Raw genomic sequence first — 14,546 nt, forward strand, 5'->3', positions numbered from 1 at the left:
TAAAACCAAGAATCACTTACCCAGCAAAACTGAGTATAATACTTCAGAGGAAAAAATGGTCTTTTAATGAAATAGAAGACTTTCAAGCATTGTTGATGAAAAAACCAAAGCTGAAAAGAAAATTTGACTTTCAAACACAAGAATCAAGAGAAGCATGAAAAGGTAAACAGCAAAGAGAAAGCATAAGGGACTTTTATAAGACAATCCTTGATTGCAGTAAGCTTTCCCATGTACACAGCCATCATCTCTCATAAAAAAGGGACAAGTAAAAGACTTTTCAATGGAGGGAAAAGGGGGAGAGGTAAGAGAAAAAACATACAGCTTACTCTCATCACGTTCAACTAAAGGAAGGAATAAAATGCACACTGATTGTGGTGTGAAAACCTATCTTACAATACAGGAGAGTGAGGGAGAAGTGGATAAGCACGGTGGGGGGGGGGGATGATGGAAAGAAGGGCAATGGGAGAAGGGAGCAATTAGAAGTCAACACTCTTGGGGAGGGACAGGGTCAAAAGAGAGAGCAGAAGAAATGGGGGGCAGGATAGGATGGAGGGAAATATAGTTAGTCTTACACAACATGACTATTATGGAAGTCATTTGCAAAACTACACAGATATGGCCTATATGGAATTGCTTGCCTTCCCAAAGGGAATGGGTGGGGAGGGAGGGAGGGAGGAAGAGAAGTTGAAACTCAAAGTTTTAGAAACAATTGTTGAGTATTATTCTTGCAACTAGGAAATAAGGAATACAGATAATGGGGTATAGAAAATTATCTTACCCTACAGGACAAAAGACAAGATGAGAATAAGGGAAGGGAGGGATGTTAGAAGGGAGGGCAGGTTTGTGATAGGGGCAATTAGAATGGGATGATAGAGGGGAGAAATGGGGAGAAAATTTGGAACCCAAAATTTTGTGGAAATGAAAGTTGAAAACTTAAATAAATTAATTTTAAAAAAAGACTTAAAGAAAGTTGAAAAAAATCAAAGGAATAAATCGGAATAAAGGAAGTTTTCTATTTCCTTTTAAATTAAAAAAAAATATATTCTCTCTCCTCTTAGTTTATAGTACTCTTTCCTAGTTCTCCTTCTACCACAATTATATAGCTTCTATTATGACTGTTTTGCTGATTCCTCTTCTGTCTCTGACTCCCTTTTTCTAAGAGAAAAAAAGACTTTTTGATCTTTCTCTTTCTCCCTTCCCCCCTTTTCCTCTATGCTCCCTCTCTCCTTCTCTCTCTGCCTCTTTCTCTCTCTCTCTCCCCCTCACTCTTTCTCCTTCTCTCTCTTTTTTTGTCTCCCTCTCTCTTTTTCTCTCTTTCCCTCTCTGACTGCTTTCTTTTTCCCTTTCTCCTCTCGCCTTTAGCACTCAAATACCTTAAAAAAAGTTTAAACTTGCTTTTTAAAATATGTCTAACATTGTACCCTCCATGCGCTTTGGGTGCACACACAAAATGGTATCACTCAATATTCCCTGATTATGTCCCACCACTTTCTGTCTCCACATGTTTTTCTTATATGGCTGGAATGGTTTCCTCAGGCCCAAGAATGTATAAGTACTTATACATACCGAGTGTTTAATAACAGCTTGGTGAATTGATAGCATATATATATATTTAAGGTGCTTTATAGGATATGGAGGTGGAAGGAACTTTAAATATCATTTCATGTACTTTTTAAAGAAAGAAAACTAGAGACTCAGACACCAGATGGCAAGCAGCAAAGCTATGATGGGAACCCAGTTTTTCTAAGGCCAAATATACATGGATCCTATTATATATGCTAGAGATGGGCTTAACACACAAAAAGATATCAAGGAAAATTTATAAAGGTAGAGTTCAGAGTAATTGAACACTTTGGTGAAAGCTGACTCCATCACTCTTTGGGAAGAGAGAGTACCTTCTACTTTCATTATGAACAGGTAGCTTCCAAGTAAGGCTACAGGAAGACTACAACTTGTTCAGACCGATTTAAGCCCCTTGATACTTTTCTGAATTTTGCACTCCACATCCCACCATCCACTGACCATGTGACTTCATGATTTCCTCTCTGATAGGCTTTCTCTCAAACAGTTCATCAAACTTATGCACAAGTTTCTGACCTCTAACCTGACTGTGCTAGGTCACAACTCTGTGGAAACAGAATTTTTTCCTAATTTCCCACATATATGATATATTTTATAAGTTATAGCTATTTACATAAAGGAACAAATACATATCAATATGGTTGTGTGACCAACAATAAGTCATTTAACCCCAAAGTATCCCAGGCAGCTCTCTAAGACCAGAAATTATTGAACATGTGCAGATCTGCTTTGGTAGAGGGAGATTCCTCTTTGGGAGTTCATTTTACAAATGGATTCTTGCGTTCAGCTAAGAAAAAAAAATCTGACAAATATAGTCAAAACTTGACTTAATTATGGAATATATTTCTAGTGCAGCCCATTTCCTTTTTTCTAATTCTGTCCGTATTTTAAAGCAATTATTTTTCTTAGATCACTCTTACTCCTTCTTAATTCTGGAATCTTGGATTATATGTCTCATTTCTTTCTTTTACTTTGTAATGTAACAAAAAGATGGGTACAGCAGTATGACTTTGATGGAGTTATGGCACCTGGACCCTAAAAGGAAAAGACCATGTCTCTAGAAACAACCTAATTTCTGAATTTTCCCACACATTTCAGCAGCCCAGATCACTGGCCCACCCTATTTGATCACTTACTTAGCTTGCTTGACATTCCTTTCGCTATCATAGTTGGCCCATTCCAGACTTTTTGAACTCCTTAATCTCACTGAGATCATCTAATTAGCCTACTTGATATTCCTTTGACTGTTGTACTTGGCCCACCCTAGATTACTTGCCATCCAGATACTATCACTGTCTCTTTTGTATATTGTAATAGTAATTTAAATGGAAAGATCTTTCTCATTCATTGATAGGTCCATATAAATCATATTAACCTTAAATCACTTGGAAGCCCAAGTCACATGTGGTGGGAAGAACTTGCTGAATAGGGGGAACAGAAAGTGTGGAGGAAGTGAGTGAGTATGCTAGCTTGGGGTAGGGGAGAGAGGACACAGGCAGGCACATGCTGCAGGGCTCAGGTTCATGAGTGTTTATTTGTGAGAAGGTCCTGGCTGAGGGGGGAGACTTGGGAATGGCTTTGCCCTTGCAGCGATAATGTTTATTAACTTCTTGGTCACCATGACAGATTTTGCTTTCTGGTTCTGAGATTTGACTTCCTGGTGCCTAAATAAATGTTTTTCTTCTGCCTTCTATACTAAAGAGTCTTTTATATTTAGTGATTGAGAACTATGCTGACATATACATAGTCAACATTAGTGCTATGAATACATATACATATATTCATAAATATGAATACATATATAAGTTGTAGTTTCCCTAAGAAGTTTGTCTGCTTTATTGGCATTACAATAAACCTTGTCACTGGACTGGAAGATGATTTGAGTGTCTGAATTCATTTCAAGGGGATGCCACCCTGTACCCTGACATTTCATGGTCCTCAGCAATCCCAAACTGAGTCAACTTGATTATTAAAAGCCCAATTAGAAATAGGAAACTGCCTCAATATCCCAGGTTAGAGGACAAAAAAGAGACCAGCAAGAAGAAATGAGCTTTGGATAAAATCTTTTGTGCTATTTTTGTTGACAGGGTGGAAAGATGTGCAGTAGGTGATTGTTAAGTTAGGTAGGTTTATAATTCATTGAATAACTGGGCCCAATGTATAACTAATGATTCAATGTCAGCTTCTAGGAAGGTGATGAGTTCTAAATTCACCTAACTGAACTATTGTCAAGCCTATATCTTTTCACCTTGTCCACAAAAATAACTTGAAATACTTGGTCAGATACTTTGCTGAAAGCTGTCTATAGCATGCTCCTGTTAACAGTGTCTATAGTATACCCTTGATCTAATAGTTTAATAGCCCCATTCAAAAAAAGAAAGGAAGGAAGTAAAAAAGAAAGAAAAGAAGTAAAGAAGCATAAAATAAAATGATATTCTATTCTAAAATGGTATTGGGCACGTAGAGGGATGGATTAAAAGTGCAATGATTCTTTATTTGTTGAAAGTAATGATTCTAAATGCAAAATTTTAAAAGCAACTAATGGGGTATAAGCTCTGGGAATCTCCTTGAACTCTACTTCCCACTTGATTTGGGAGCTTGCCTGAGGCTGTAAGTCTTTTATTATCCTTAACTGAGCCTAGCCCTCCATTGTCTGTTACCTTCTATTGCCTTCCCACCCTTGATCTCATTAAAATTCCACTCTCTTGGTTCTGACTTCAAGTCATCCCAGTCCCATTAAGTTTCTCCTTAGAGCTCTCCTCAAGACTACTAGACCAGCCCTAAATCTCTCCCACAGTCCTTCTGTATATAAACTCAAATTAGCTTAGATTCTATCTGATTTGCTTTCAATACAAACCTCACAAATGATGTGACTTCTTAAGAGTCAAACCAATATGAAGGATCTTAAATAAACCTTGTTTTTCTTTGTCTAAAAGAAGGCTTGAGTTTTATTCATTCTGGCAGCACTCAGAGAGTTGCTATTTTGGGGTCCTGAGCACCCCAAACTTCAATGCAACTACAATAATAATTGCTAGCATTCATTTGCTCCTTTAAGGTTTGCAAAACATTTTATAAACATTGTCTCATTTAAACCTCATAATAACTCTGGGAAGTAGGTACTATACTTCCTTTTTCCATTTTTTTTTTTTTTTTACAAATGTGGAAGTTGAAACATATAAAAGTTAAGGAACTTGCCAAAACTGTACAATTAATAAGTGTCTCATCTCAGATTTAAACTCAGGTCTTCCTGATTCCAGGCCCAGAACTCTATCTGTTGCATCACCTACAAACTGTAGCTTGTATTAATGTTTAATTTAGAATTTCCAATAAAACTAGTAATCTAAAAAACTATTCATAATTGAAAATAAGAACTGTACAGAGCATTAATTTCAAATCTCTTAATCCTTTTAGGAAATTATCTTACTCTCTATACCAAACAATTCCTCTGAGTGTGATTGAGTGTTGAATAGTAAGTTAGAAGCCAGTGCTTCCTACTTTAATTGTGAACATAAGTTTGACTCATGTTTCTGAACAGTGTGCTTCATGTTTGAGTTTGGGATTATAGTACCTGGACCAGATTCATAAGTGTGTCTCTGAAGTGTCCAGAAGTCTCTGAATAAATGTCTTGCTGAAGGTCACTATTGTATTCTGCAGAAGAAAAAGGCTATGTTAAAAGGAATGATTTATTATAGGCCTATACATGTGATGTGCTTGGAATACTCTAGTGATAATTCTCTAGAAGTAATAGGTTCAAAGCTCAGAAAATACATCCTGGCAGTTGACATTTATGTCTTTTAACACCTTCTCCTCAGAAGTCATCATTAAGGATCACAAAAAAGAAACAACCAGTTTGCTTTTCCTGCTCACTCATAAACACTGATAAACACCACTGGCAGCTATTTTGTAATGGCTTATTTCATAATTAAATTTCATAATTAAAAAGGAACTTAGATCCTTGAGATATAAAGAAAGAGAGATGCCGTTGCCTCCCAGAGGACCTCCCTGAAAATATTTGGAATGCTTTGTATTATTTTAAATTTTCCAAGTGATGGTGCCTCCTAGAAATTTCAAGGATGATACAGCAGGTTCCACAGCATTCAAGCTTGTTGGAAAGAAAAGATAGCTTATATTTTTATGTTGAAATTTTGTAGAAAATCTGATTTTTGGGTGAATTGGGGTGACATATAGATTATTGATGTATAAATAAATCAAAATGATGAGTTGAGGCAATTGTGCAGATAATTATTAGAGATATCAAAAGGAAAAGCATTCACTGATGTGAATTATTTTATTGGTTGTCTATCACTGTAGTGAATTCCACTAGGTAAATTGTTAAATTTCCCTTTATTTTGTCTATGCAGGAAACATCCCTTTTCCCTTTGGTTAGCATGTGAACACATGCCTGTAAGATTTAAAGTTGAAGGGATCTTAGATACTATCTAGTCTATGATCTCTACTTTGCAAATGACTAAAATAAGGCTTAAAAGATAAAGTGACTTGCCCATTGTCACAGTTAGTAAGTAGCAGAATCAGATTTTTAACTCAGTTTCCAAATCCATTGTACTACTCTGCCTCCCAAGGATAAAGTGTCTCAGGGTATCATAAACTGTCTGATAAGTTTCCTGACTTGGGAAGAATTTGCCTATCAGGCACTAGCTATTCCCAGAGAATCTTTTATTTAGCCTACTTCTCCATGGAACCAAGTCAGGTTCATGTCATCACCATACCTTAATACTGATTGAGAGGCCACTTTCAAAGACATTTAAAGGAGCAGAGTATTTTCATGGTATACTCTATGTACTTAGCACATAGTAGGTGCTTAATAAATTCTTGTTGGCTAGACCTAAACTGGAGGTTCTGTTTGCTTTATTCATAGCAAAGTCTGACATGCACATGTGATTATACATACATGTGTATATATACACACATATACATATATGTATATGTGTGTATATCTATCTATAAATATATAATAAGCATTATGCAAGTAGTATGCTTCTTTCATCTGGAAAATTTCTCCATTTGTTCTTGATGCTAATATATCAATGAGGCAATTCTCTTCTGTGCCTGCTCCCTAGAAAGAAAACAAAACAAAACAGAAGGAGACACATACCACATACTGTGGATTAATGGTTCAGAAGGTATTTAAATAAGGAGATATTTACATAGAATTGAATGACAAATATTTATCACTACAACTACATTACAAGAATTCTTCTTGACTGATGCTGGAAGAGGCATGCTGAGATCACTGAGACACTAAAACTGTAGGATATTTTACAGTGTGGAAATAAAGGTAAATCAATATTAGTAGCTGAATAAATTTAATTTATAGGGGTGGGATTTTGGGAACCAGCTCCTAGAGAGAGATTAAGTAGTTTCTGATTCAGTGTCTGGGTGACCTCTAAGGTTATGTGTATTTGTCTGGTGGATTCAATTCAATATAATTCAATTCTACAAACATTTATTCAGCTCTGCCAGATTCCATGTGAAAGAAAATGTAGTTGGTGGTGTGCATTCAAAGGAAAAATACATAAATAAATGAAAAAATTCAATAAAACTTGAATAGTCATAGGATCAAAAATTTAGAATTGGAAGGGACTTAGAGGTCATTAAGTCCTAACTTCCTTATCTTATGTGTAAGGAACTGAGTCCCAGAGAGTTTAAGTAGCTTTCCTACTCCAGGTCATTCAGCTATTAAGTGTCTGAGGCAAGATTCAAACTCAGGACTCCCAAGTTCAGCACTTTACCACTACATCTGTCTGTCTCAATGAGCTTACATCTTATTGTGACTTTGACAGAGCCCAGATCATTTTATCTATGATTCAATGATTAGCACTAGAAGACAGAAAATTCACTGTCACTTCCTTTACATGGGCTTGTCAGGACACCTGGCACTGATTCTTTACAAAGGATTTAATGAGTGTCCATAGGGACAGAAACATTTGCATTTTTCAGGGGGTTGTTTTCTCTTCGCTTCTCACTTGGAGGTGGACACCATTTCTTAGATAGCCAAGCTGAAGTAGAAGAATCTACTGGGTCAGAAAACAATATAAAAACACACAATCTTATAGAATTGTAGAATTCAAAGCAGTAAGGGGCAGCATTAGAGAATATCTAGCCCAATGGCTAGATGATCAAATAGAAATAGTGTCATTCATCCATACATAAAGGCACATATTGATTTAGTTTGAAAATCTGGTATTTTCCATGTCTTATTATATTTTTGCTCACTGTGCTAAATATTTTCTAATTATATTTTAATCTTGTTAAGGCTTGACACTTGTGGGTTGTGTGTCTGACACCTCTCATCTAGCTGAATTCCTTTCTTTTTTTTAAACATTTTAACAAATTGACCCCCAGAGAAATTTTAACTTGCCTAAGATCATGCAAGTAGTAAGAAGCACAGAGGGAATTCAAACCCGGTTCTCTTGTTCTAAAGCAGCAACCTGCAATAGAACAGCAGGTAACAGTTACTAAAACTAGGATCTGATTGTATTTTGGTTGCAGGGAGTAACTGAGCATAATTCTAACCAAGGCCATCTGCAGGTGTTTAGATCAAAGAAAATGGAATAATGCTCCTTGGGCTAAGTGAAGAATTTAATCCTATGGAAGAAATCATAAGTTTTATCTTCTTCAGTGGTCTGCTAGATCTTAAGATAAATAGCTTTCTTTCTTTTTTTTTAATTTATTTGACATTCATTTTAACAAAATTTGGGGTTAGAAATGTTCTCCCATTTTATCCCCTCCCCCCCCCAAACACCAAGCATTCTAATTGCCCCTATCACCAATCTGCTCTCTCTTCTATCATCCCTCTCTGCCCTTGTCTCCATCTTCTCTTTTGTCCTGTAGGGCCAGATAACTTTCTATACCCCTTTACCTGTATTTCTTATCTCCTAGTGGCAAGAACAGTACTCGACAGTTGTTCCTAACACTTTGAGTTCCAACTTCTTTACCTCCCTCCCTCCCCAACCCTTCCCTTTGGAAGGCAAGCAATGCAATATAGACCAAATCTGTGTAGGTTTGCAAATGACTTCCATAATAGTTGTGTTGTATAAGACTAACTATATTTCCCTCCATCCTATCCTGTCCTCCATTACTTCTATTCTCTTTTGATCCTGTCCCTCCCCATGAGTGTCGACCTCAAATTGCTCCCTCCTCCCCATGCCCTCCCTTCCATCATCCCCCCCACCCTGCTTATCCCCTTATCCTCCACTTTCCTGTATTGTAAGATAGGTTTTCATACCAAAATGAGTGTGCATTTTATTCCTTCCTTTAGTGGAATGTGATGAGAGTAAACTTCATGTTTTTCTCTCACCTCCCCTCTTTATCCCTCCACTAATAAGTCTTTTGCTTCCCTCTTTTATGAGGGATAATTTGCCCCATTCCATTTCTCCCTTTCTCCTCCCAATATATTTCTCTCTCAATGCTTGATTTCATTTTTTTAAGATATGATCCCATCCTCTTCAATTCACTCTGTGCACTCTGTCTCTATGTGTGTGTGCATGTGTGTGTGCATGTGAGTGTGTGTAATCCCACCCAGTACCCAGATACTGAAAAGTTTCAAGAGTTACAAATATTGTCTTTCCATGTAGGAATGTAAACAGTTCAACTTTAGTAAGTCCCTTATGACTTCTCTTTGCTGTTTACCTTTTCATGCTTCTCTTCATTCTTGTGTTTGAAAGTCAAATTTTCTTTTCAGCTCTGGTCTTTTCATCAAGAATGCTTGAAAGTCCTCTATTTCATTGAAAGACCAATTTTTCCCCTGAAGTATTATACTCAGTTTTGCTGGGTAGGTGATTCTTGGTTTTAGTGCTAGTTCCTTTGACTTCTGGAATATCCTATTCCATGCCCTTCAATCCCTTAATGTAGAAGCTGCTAGATCTTGTGTTATCCTGATTGTATTTCCACCATACTTGAATTGTTTCTTTCTAGCTGCTTGCAATATTTTCTCCTTGACCTGGGAACTCTGGAATTTGGCCACAATGTTCCTAGGAGTTTCTCTTTTTGGATCTCTTTCAGGCGGTGTTCTGTGGATTCCTTGAATATTTATTTTGCCCTCTGGTTCTAGAATCTCAGGGCAGTTTTCCTTGATAATTTCATGAAAGATGATGTCTAGGCTCTTTTTTTGATCATGGCTTTCAGGTATTCCCATAATTTTTAAATTGTCTCTCCTGGATCTATTTTCCAGGTCAGTTGTTTTCCCAATGAGATATTTCACATGATCTTCCATTTTTTCATTCTTTTGGTTTTGTTTTGTGATTTCTTGGTTTCTCATAAAGTCATTAGCCTCCATCTGTTCCATTCTAATTTTGAAAGAACTATTTTCTTCAGTGAGCTTTTGAATCTCCTTTTCCATTTGGCTAATTCTGCTTTTAAAAGCATTCTTCTCCTCATTGGCTTTTTGAACCTCTTTTGCCAATTGAGTTAGCCTATTTTTCAAGGGGTTATTTTCTTCAGCATTTTTTTGGGTCTCCTTTAGCAGGGTGCTGACCTGCTGTTCATGCTTTGACTTCATGTCTCTCATTTCTCTTCCCAGCTTTTCCTCCACCTCTCTAACTTGATTTTCAAAATTCTTTTTGAGCTCTTCCATGGCGGGCTGGGATACAGAAGCCTTAACTTCTGTGTCTGTGCCTGATGGTAAGCATTGCTCTTCCTCATCAGAAAGGAAGGGAGGAAATGCCTGTTCACCAAGAAAGTAACTTTCTATAGTTTTATTTCTTTTCCCTTTTCTGGGCATTTTCCCAGCCAGTGACTTGACCTCTGAATATTCTCCTCACACCCACCTCACCTCCTGATCCTCCCAGCCAGTTCTTGGGGTCTGAGATTCAAATGCTGCTTCCCAGCCTCAGGGCTTCTGCAGTGGTGAGGCTGCTATTCAGTGTGAGATTAAGCTTAGGTGCTCAGGTGGGGGCAGGGCTGCCTCACAGGCTCAGTTCCCTCAGGGGGTTTATGCAGAGACCTTCAACAATGGATCCAGGCTCCTGCCTGCTTGGGGAGCCCTGGTCTGACGCTGCCTCAGCTGCTGCCTCCCGAGGGGGCCTGAGTTATGGGGGCACCCCACTCCCCTCTCGACCCACCAAAGAGACCCTCTCACCGCCCCCCATCACCTGTGGGTGGAGGGACCCGCGCCGCCGCTGGAGATCCCGTCCCTGAAGCCTGCTCGGATCTGTTCCTCTTGGTGCCGCGGGCGCGGCAGGGCCGTACTCTGCTCCCAGTCCCGGCGCCCAGTCCACGGTGCGAAGGACCTTTTATGAGAAGTTTGCAGGTCCCTCTGGAACAGAAATCTCCTTCACTCCACTGTTCTGTAGCCTCTACTGCTCCAGAATTCGCCGTGAGTTCCTTTTTACAGATGTTCTATGGCTTGTGGGTTCAGAGCTATGTGTATGTGCGTCTTTCTACTCCGCCATCTTGGCTCCACCCCCCAATAAATAACTTTCTTGTATCGAGGTGAGTAATTTCCTTTTCATATTATCACTGAGGCCTAGATAGTTTATCTTAAAATAAAATGGATTTGAACAGCAATATTTCCTACAAAAAGTCTTTCCATATTTGCCATTGAAAGTTTGGTACATAGAAATCCATCTTTAAAAAATAGTAATCAGAACTATAACCAATGTCTCTGGCACTGGGTGTTAAAAAAGTCAGTCCTAGCCATATTTTTTCTGCTAATTCTTTATGATCAATCTTTGATGCTAATAATAATGATACTAATAATAATAGCAATTATATAGGATTTTTAAAATGTCAAAATCTGAAGGTTTCTTCCTTATAAAATGAATGGGTTCATTTTGTGTACCTACAGTATTTGAATGGCTCTGTATTATCCCCCTTTTAGGTCTAAGAGTTTTTGACAGTGTTTTTTAAATGTGACCACAGGAGGATCTGAGTTCTTATTTTTGTAGGAAATTCGTTCTTTTCATGCAGCTCATTAAAAAAATATAACCCAAGTAGTCATCTGAGGTTCTCAGGACTTGACTTGCCCAGGGTTACAGTTAGTAATAAATAGTATAAGAAGTGGAGATTTGAACTCAGAGTTTCTTATCTAGCAATCTAACCACAACTCATTGTCTTTCCATTTTGTTTAACTATCTAATTTTTAAAGAAAACAGCTAGCAATATTTTCTGTTCCTTGGAATTCATTTCTCAGAATTACAGTGCATTAAACTGTGAGCTCCTGGAGGGCAGGGACTTTTTGCCTTTTTTTTTTTTAATCCCCAGAGCTATGTGCCATTGCCTGGTACATAGTAGGTACTTAATAAATGTTTATTGACTGACTGATTGGAATAGTGATCAATAAAAAGTTATGATTATAAATCAATGGTAAGCTTTGAGTTCGCTGATTATCTTTGATTCCAGATGTATTTTATAGGTCTTAGTCAAATCCCTGAGATAGATAGAATTGACATGTATTTTAATAAAACAAAAGTAGTTCCAAATATAGGAAAGACTTTAGTGATGTTTATTCTGGCTCTAAATAATAACTACCAACTGGTCTTGCCCCCATGCCCTCTGTTCACAGACTGTGATAATCTTCTCTGCCAACTAATTTTGGAAAGATTTCAAAAAGTCCTGCTGGTGTTTGAGTAGAGGCATTAAAAGTAAGAAGGAATGTACCAATCTCCAAGCAACAGCAACAGCAAAAAAAACCTTAACACAATCTATAATTATTTCAGTTTTAGGAAATGAGTTTTTTGTAAGAAAAAAATCATCTTTTTTTTCAAAATGGAAATTCAACTACATGGGAGAGGATATTATTTCATAAAGGAGAAACTTAAGGTCTTATCAAAATAAATAGAAAAAATAGTACAAACATTTCATCTCTGATTCTATTTCTTATTTGTACTTGATGTGCTAAAGTGATTACCGACTTTTTAAAGAGCAGAATTGCCCTCCTTAATATGACAACAAATATAAATCACATTGCACAATGTAATTATCATTTCTCATTAAGGATCACTTAGAAATGGCCTTTACCACATTTGAGAATCCTGTTGAATGTCAGAAAGCAAGAGAAATAAATAGGCAAAACAGTATCTGAGAATAGTTCCTAGGGTTTAGGGGATTGGAGAAGTACCTTCATGGCATGCCAGAGCTCATGAGCATCATAAGATGGTGGTGGATACATCAGACCAACCATAACATCCTTAAAATGTCCTGAAAGATTCTCCTTCAGGTCTGCAATCAAATCCTACAAAGAAAAACAAATCAGCAAATCCATATGGTATCCATATCATGACATATCTACATCAGAGGTACCTACATAAGAGGTTCAGAAGACATAGGTCTAAGTCCTGCCTCTGATTTTGTGTGACTTTAGGTATTTAATTATATAACAATTATAATCTCTCAGAGCATCAAGAAAGTCCCTAAGACTATAAATTGCAGAAAAAATGCTGGTATACACTAAGCATGTATCTTACATTGATTGACACATAGGTTTAGAGCTAGAAGGGACTTAATATACCAATTAGTCTAACTCACTCATTTTACAGATGAGGAAACTGAGATCCAAAGAAGTCCAGTACAGGATTTAAAATAAGTCCTCTCTCTCTAAATACAAAGTCTTTCCACTGTAGCATGCACTCTCTGTATTAGACCAAAATTTTGTGACCTTAACTCTACCTGTACAAATCATGGAATAGTAGAAGATGCATTTTATAGCCTGAAATAGTACCTCATCTCCAATCCTTCCACAAAGTAGGTACCTTCCTGTTAAAAAGCATGAGTGATTTGGGAACAAACAAATTTTACCCCATTTCTCTATGAAAAAATATTTTAGCATATGCAGCAATATATAGACAGGATGACATTGTACCTTCCTCTATCCAACCCTCCAAACACACACACTGCTTTTGTCTTACTGTAAATATGAATAACAGTTGAAAACTAGGCACACTTTACTTGGACTTGTTTACCCAGTGTCCTTAAAACTTGTTGGTGGGGGCTATGTTTCATTCTTTCTTTGTATCTCTGATGAATAATATTAAGCATAACACTGGTTTTTAGTTGTGTTTTGTCCTTTGTTTTTCAAAAAGGATCATGACATCAGGGAAATGATAAGATGACTTGCAGTTGACTTTGATTTGAGAGAGGGAGGGCTGTGCAAGGTCACCAGCCTCACTTTGTTCTAGGCTCTCAAAGAAGCTCCATCTTATGTACAACTTGTATACAAGTAAGTAAATGCATACATAAGATGCACAAGGAAATAAGAAATAATATCAGGTGGCACTAGCCACCAGGGAGATCAAGAAAAGTTTCATATAAGGGATGTTACAAAAACTATACCTGGAAGGAAATCAGAGATTCTATCATTTTGAAGCAAGATAGGAAGGTTATTTCAGATGCCAATGTGAGAAATTTACCAGGGGAGATAGCTGAGAATAACATCTTTGAGGGGCTCAGGCAATAAACACAAAATGCCAGTGGTTTGGTTGTGGGGAGGAATGTTGAATTGGGTATAGTAGCTGTGTTGGAAATACATCTCCATTTAGGGGAGAGTAAAGAAAAAAGGTAGGAAGTGGCCCATTTTTCCACCCCTCCACTCCCTTGAGGGACCATTGTTATTGGGACCAAGTACTCATATTGGAGACCACTGCATTAGAAGAATCACATCTCTCCTACAGTCTCCAGCACCCCCAGAACCTTCTCTAAGACAGGAAGCAGCTCACATCTCTGTCTTTATTCAATCATACCAGGGATTCTCCCTAACCAAGACACAGGCCAGGCTTTGCTCCAGGAGAACCATTCGAGCTCTTCGTTGGATTTGCTCATTGGTACTTGATTGAGGTGCTATTTCCACTTCCTACCTATTCTTCACTGATGAAATTGTGCCTCAAAATCCTTTCTTGCTTATCTTGAGACTCTGGACCTACATTCCAAATCTTACCTATTTTCTCCAATTTGGTCAATTGATCTTAACTTTGATCTCAGCTTTGTCTTTAGGATTCACAAGCTAGCATATC

At 37.5% G+C, this 14,546-nt stretch overlaps 1 protein-coding gene across 1 annotated transcript in view; it reads right to left on the reverse strand.

Moving 5' to 3' along the window:
- The window catches only part of LOC140507771 (annexin A10-like), a 55,057-nt gene extending 40,728 nt beyond the window's left edge, over nt 1–14,329 (reverse strand). Inside the window, exons 1-4 of the mRNA XM_072615709.1 lie at nt 14,294–14,329; nt 12,659–12,772; nt 6,565–6,655; nt 5,150–5,229 (exon numbers count right to left, since the gene is read on the reverse strand). Of these exons, the coding sequence (XP_072471810.1) occupies nt 5,150–5,229; nt 6,565–6,655; nt 12,659–12,772; nt 14,294–14,329 (321 nt within the window). The remainder of the gene's footprint in view (nt 1–5,149; nt 5,230–6,564; nt 6,656–12,658; nt 12,773–14,293) is intronic.
- Nucleotides 14,330–14,546: the final 217 nt, after the last annotated feature.

This window comes from Notamacropus eugenii, chromosome 1, assembly GCF_028372415.1.
Source record: "Notamacropus eugenii isolate mMacEug1 chromosome 1, mMacEug1.pri_v2, whole genome shotgun sequence".
NCBI lineage: Eukaryota > Metazoa > Chordata > Mammalia > Diprotodontia > Macropodidae > Notamacropus > Notamacropus eugenii.